This window comes from Syngnathoides biaculeatus, chromosome 17 (genome assembly GCF_019802595.1).
Source record: "Syngnathoides biaculeatus isolate LvHL_M chromosome 17, ASM1980259v1, whole genome shotgun sequence".
Taxonomy (NCBI): domain Eukaryota; kingdom Metazoa; phylum Chordata; class Actinopteri; order Syngnathiformes; family Syngnathidae; genus Syngnathoides; species Syngnathoides biaculeatus.
The window spans coordinates 16,916,736-16,922,975 of NC_084656.1; the positions used below are offsets into that span (position 1 = coordinate 16,916,736).

Sequence of the window (6,240 nt, forward strand, 5' to 3'; positions counted from 1 at the left end):
TATGGGACACGGAAGCTCTTTTCAAAGAAGGGAATGTCTCACAATCGAGTGAAGTGACCGGGGCAATATTACTCCATCGTTTCGAGCCATATTTAGATGATGTGTGGATCACTTCTAACTAACAACAGACTCCCCGACAGTATGTATGAGCCAGCCCGGCCGAAGCCGTCCAGCGCGGATGAGGCGCCACCGAAGCTGTCCGCCGCAGACACAATCGAGTTTCGTGACCGGGGCAATATATACTCTATCGTTTCGTTTCGAGCCATATTTAGATGATATGCGGATCACTTCTAACTTACAACAGACTCCCAGACAATATTTATGAGCCACCCGGCCAATGGGTACATCGACACATTTAGCACCCCTGACTTACATACGTGGATCTTTTGTTACATTCTGAGAGGATTACATCCCCTACCCCAACTACTGTTTTTTTAACTAGCGTTATACACACCTACCTGTCATTTGGAACCCACAAAGCTCTCGTCCTTTGCACCGTGCAATCCATTTTTCACAACGAACCAGGTCTTTTTGGAAAAGAATCCATCCTCCCAAGTGTTCGAATAATATCTAGCAATACAACGAGCCGGCATTTTGGCCAACACAAAGGAACAATGAGCTACCTTCCAGCAGGTAAAACTAGGAGAAACATAGGAGACCGACTGAGTGGGGGTCTGCTACTAACATCACTTCCTGCTTCTCCAAAACAAATCCCTCGAAAGGATTTTCATGGCGGGAGTGAGAAAAAGCCATATACGTCAAAATGTTGTGTGGTGAAAAAAAAGGATGGGTCCATTCCGGCAGCCTTTTTTTCATTAATAACATACTAAATATGCATTTCATGCCAGTGGACCTTTAAGTTACTGTACACTATGATTCTACGTGCCATAAGTGGATAAACTTATCATTGTTTTCACAATGCACAGCACATATAAGCAGAATCATGTGATAGCTGTTTAATTACATTGAACACCTCCAAATTAAAGTGTGATTCACAAACTATTCATATTTATGTCTGAGCCTTTTTTTTTACATTTCTATAATGTGTAAATAAACAATAGGGCACACTAGAGCTGTGTAAAAGATACAAGAATCAATATCCCGAGAGTACTACATGCTGCTCATCTTGGCAATCGATCACCAGGAGAATATGATTCTTTTGATATCTCAAAAGATATCAGACAACACACCTCTAGAAAAAGTCCATTGGCTACAGGGGAAAAAAGAGCTTAAAAAGAGTGTAAATTTAACAACAAAAAGGACATTTTTAGCAACACAAAAGTGCAACAAAAAACACAGCAACAAGCCTGGATGTTCCTTCCAGGGGACTTATCACTAACATACAGTTATAGCTCTTAAAATAGTGTAGTAGGACCAATAAGCACCATCACAGAGTAGCTGCACCTCGTGTGCATGCATGCTTTATTTCCAGAGATTTAAAAAAAAATATATATATACGTAGTAAAAAGCAGAAGAACAAATCTCGCAAAAGTAGGATTCCACAATAGTTTCTCGTTTATTTTCCATACCTTTTGCAATTGCTGGATGGCCTTCTGCTCGGTTTGAAGGGCCGCCCAAGGCTGCTCATGCTTCACCTCGACAGTCTCGCGCATATGCTGTGGAGACACGGACAAGCTACGATGTCTGATGAAGTGGCGAAGATGCACAAAGATCTTATTTTCTGGAGTGGAAAATGAACCTCAAGATTCCATCCATTCATTCTCGATCCTGCTTGTCATGTTGAGGGTCACAAAAATCATACGGTGAAGAAAATAAGTATTTGAACACCGTGCTATATGGCAAGTTCTCCCACTTATCAATCATGGAAGGGTCTGGAATTTTCATCGGAGGTGCATGTCCACTGTGAGAGAGATACCCAGGACTACACGACAGGACTTGGTCAATGATCTGAAAAGAGCTGGGACCACCGTTTCAAAGATAATACAGAGGAGTCATGGGTGAAGGTTTTGTGGTCAGACGAGACCAAAATGGAACTTTTTGGTCAGAACTCCACGAACCGTGTTTAGAAAAAGACGAAGGATGAGTTCCATCCCGAGAACACCATCCCTACTGTGAAGAAGGGGTGTGGTAGCATCATGCTTTATGGGTGTTTTTCTGCACATGGGACAGGACGACTGCACTGTATTAAATAGAGGATGACCGCGGCCGTGCATTGTGAGATTTTGGGGAACAACCTCTTTCGCTAAGTCAGCGCGTTGAATATGGGTCGTGGCTGGGTCTTTCAACATGACAATGACCCAAAGCACACGGCCAGTAAAACCAAGGAGTGGTTCCGTAAGAAGCATATCAAGGTTCTGGCGTGGCCTAGCCAGTCTCCAGACCTAAATCCAATAGAAAATCTTTGGAGGGGGCTGAAAGTCTGTGTTTCTCAGCAACAGCCCAGAAACCTGTCTGATCTAGAGAAGATCTGTGTGGAGGAGTGGGCCAAAATCCCTCCTGCAATTGCAAACAAAGACTAGTGTACCAAATACAGGTATTAACATTGGTTTTCTCAGGTGTTCAAATACTTATTTGCAGCTGTATCACACAAATAAATCGTTAACGAATCATACGATGTGATTTCTAGATTTTTCCATTTAGATTATCTCTCTCACAATAGACATGCACCCATGATGCAAATTTCAGACCCCTCCATGATTTCTCAGTGGGAGAACTTGCAATATAGCAAGGTGTTCAAATACTTATTTTCCTCACTGTATATACTGCATCTCATCCACACAAGCACAATCGAGCATTTCGATTAGAATACCCTGTTGGATTTAATGCTTGAAGTTTTACTAAAATTTGTATGCTTGCAAGCTAGTTAAGACTCAACATATTTGGGTTACTTGCTAGTCAAGACAGCAAAGTGTTTCTTTCTGCTTAAGAAGGAAAGAAGGCAACACAAGCTGGATAGGTCATCTTTTTTTTGTCTCTCTCTTTCTCCAAAAGCTTCTTTGGCTCTCCGAGCAGCTTGGAGGTGTCCTAAACTAAAGCAGGGAGCCGCCGCTTTGCATAATCACGGTGAAGCTCCGAGTTTCAACCGCGCCGGCCTGCCGAGAGCCTGTCTCGGGAGCCTTAGAGAAAACGTTAATTTCATTTGACCACCTGCATGATCTCACCGTGGAGCCCATTGCTCTTATTGCATTGATGAACACGCATCTTGAGAAGAAGCAGATGCTCCGTTCATCGATTAACGGTGCTGGCACTTGAGGTTTTGATTCAAAGCGGCAGCTTTTCTGTCGCCGGGTCTTCCGAGAAGGAAGGACGTGACACAAAAGAGCAAAGTAAATCGCGTTTGGCCTAATGTGGGAAAATCACTCTTTTCTGTTTCAGTAAACGGAACGACATATGGTTATTGGACTGCCGGGAAGGCAACGCGGTCCAACGAGCTGCGACAATACAAGACCGTACAATGAGACCATTAGCATTAGCGTGCGCGGCTGAGCGCTTCCTTCTTATCCGCAAGTGTTCCGAAAATGTCCACGCTACCGAATTGCACTGCAATTTCTGAACAGATTTCTGCACAAACAGGAGCAAAATATGAGGCCGGCTGAGTATAGAGCTCGTGCAGGTGACGTCACCATTTTCACGGCGCCATATTGCCGGTCAAACAGAGCTGCTCCACAGTGTGGGGGACATTGAACCGGTGCAGAATATTCACAATGCCCGAGACCTGTTGTGCTGTTGGTTTATTACAACAGACGAGACAAATATTCAAAGAGGTCATTCCATTGAATACCACCTGAAAAATTCGCCAATTGAACGTGATGGATGGTGCACAACCAAAATACACACACGCCTGTGTACGATCGCTTCATTTCAAGTAGGAATTATTCTTATCAATCTCAAATTCCCAAGAAGTATTTATATTATATATAATAATAATTATATATATATATAGTATTCATATATAAGTATACTATATTTAATGCCAAGGTGGCTCAATTGAGATCACTGAAAGAAAAAAAAAAAAAACGACAAGGAGTCGTCTCCAATGTACACGGAAGCGTGTTGCGGCCACACGTTAAACTTCGGTAAACCTCTCCTCGACAGATGTTTTTTATTTTTTTAATATGCATTGTTCTCGAATGAGTCCAATGCGTATTTTAAAAAAGAAAATAAATCGTCGGTAACAGAGATGTTTATGTAGGTTAACGTGTAGCCGCAACACGCTTCAGTGTACGGGGGCTGAAGCCAGCAATTTCATTTATTTATTTTTAATGCACATTGGACTCCTTTGAGAACAACACATATTTTTTTAAAAATGTCTGTCACTGAGAGGTTTACCGCACTTTAACGTGTGGCTGTGTACGGAGGAGTCAACTCGATGTCTTTTTTTTTTCCAATCATAGTTAATGAATGCAAGTTTGTGTAAAACCAGAGGACATTTTTTAAATATTGGTATTTGTATTGAAAAAATATGAGTGGCTCCATCACTATATGGGATTTATTCTTGATTGACAACAGATCCAGCAACGAAGAATTTGTATGCGTTGAGATTTTTCTACCCTTTCAAACTCGACGACTTACTCACCAGATCCATGTGTAGATCCAGTTGTCCAAGACAAGCAGAAGCGGGTTAACGGTCCAATTTCTTTTCGGCGAAAATATCGACTTCGGCATTAAATATTGGTCCTGTATGCCAAGTATCTCTCATTTTTCCACATACCTTCGTTTATGATCACTTTCTAAATGTTTAACGGTATCGGAGAAAACTCTGGGAGACATATTTTCGTGTCGTCTCCAACCGACTTAGCATTGAATAATGCTTTGCTTGAGCGTCAATATGGCCAGTCACATGTTTTCAGTTACGTAGGTGCACGAGCTCTATTAATTTTATTATATATTATAACGCAAACTCTTATTTTTTTTTTTAATGCCACATCTTCTCGCCCATGACTCACTTGAGAAAAATGTTGCTGTTTCGATCACGCTGTGTTTCCTCTGTTTGTCCATTCTAATTGGCCTGAGCAGTTTCCTCCAAACAGTCATTTTTATCTTTAAAATCAATACACAGCGAGAAACTGACAAAGCTACCAGACAGCAGGTCCGTTATTTTTCTTTGTTTTGCCCCCCCCTGCCACATTCCTCTCTATAATATCCTGGTAAACAGAAAATCGATAAATGTCGCAGGGCGGCGAGGATTTGTAATGAGCTTGCTTCTCGCGGCGAGGGTGAAGAAGTGTCTTTCTGATATGGGCTGGCCAGAACAGCCCGAAGAAACAAGCTCACCTTTGAAAACTGGTGTCTATTCATGGCCTCGTTTGCATAAAGATAAATTACATTCACATAATACTCGTTAATACAGATATCGTCTATAAATAAGTGTCCTCTGATGGAACGATTTTACAGTTGATTCTTTGATCCACTTCTATAAAGTGTTTACCTTTTGTTATAAAATTGGAGGAAAGTACCCCAGATTATCGTATCAATATTTATCCATCCATTCATTTTGTTAGCCGCTTATCCTCACGAGGGTCGCGGGAGTGCTGGAGCCAGTCCCAGCTGAGCAACATGCATGCCGTGGACAGTGCCATTTAATATCTCAAATATCTGAGTGGGCGGCACGGTGGGCTTGGCTGGTAAAGCGTTGGCATCACAGTTCTGAGGTCCCGGGTTCAATCCCAGACTCGCCTGTGTGGAGTTTGCATGTTCTCCCCGTGGCTGTGTGGCTTCCCTCCCACTCTAAATTGCCCCTAGGTGTGATTGTGAGTTTGTCTCCATGTGCCCTGCGATTGGCTGGCAACCAGTTTGGGGTGTACCCTGCCTCCTGCCCATTGACAGCTGGGATAGGCTCCAGCACTCCCCGCGACCCTCGTGAGGATAACCGGCAAAGACGATGGATGGATGGATGGAATATCTGGGTGTTCCAATCTACTGTGTTCTATGAAACCGCCCAAGTTACAATATCTGCGAGCGCCTCACCTTTAGAACCTGTTCCAGGTTCTCGACTTTGCCTTGAAGCTGGCTGCGCTGCTCCTGGGCCGAGTCCCTCTCCTGGCTCACCACGGCAAGAGTCTCTTTCAGCTGATTGAAGTCGGACTGTACCTACATGAAAAAAATTGAAATAAAATGAAAAATTCAAGGTGAGCAACACTGATTGTAAAAGCCTTGGAGGCACCAGCAACAAGTAAAATGCACAAGCAGAATTGAAATATGTCAATCAAAAGGTCGAAAAAAAATTTTCACATCCTTAAGAGAAATAATGGTATCACTTTTAAAATTATACTTTAGTAT

The 6,240-nt window shown here is 42.6% G+C and overlaps 1 protein-coding gene and 1 long non-coding RNA gene across 6 annotated transcripts in view; one reads left to right on the plus strand and one right to left on the minus strand.

Annotated features, from left to right (window-relative positions):
• LOC133490449 (uncharacterized) overlaps positions 1 to 965 on the plus strand; it is a 27,556-nt gene extending 26,591 nt beyond the window's left edge. For all 5 annotated transcript variants that reach the window (XR_009792215.1, XR_009792213.1, XR_009792216.1 and 2 more), the window contains one exon: positions 1 to 965. This exon is cut by the window's left edge and continues 877 nt beyond it. This is a non-coding gene — a long non-coding RNA (uncharacterized LOC133490449).
• Positions 1 to 5,983, minus strand: part of LOC133490447 (RIMS-binding protein 2-like) — a 39,392-nt gene extending 33,409 nt beyond the window's left edge. The window contains exons 1-2 of the mRNA XM_061800530.1: positions 5,929 to 5,983; positions 1,530 to 1,616 (exon numbers count right to left, since the gene is read on the minus strand). Coding sequence (XP_061656514.1) covers positions 1,530 to 1,613 — 84 coding nt within the window. The 5' untranslated portion in view covers positions 1,614 to 1,616; positions 5,929 to 5,983. The remainder of the gene's footprint in view (positions 1 to 1,529; positions 1,617 to 5,928) is intronic.
• Between the last annotated feature and the right edge of the window lie 257 nt (positions 5,984 to 6,240).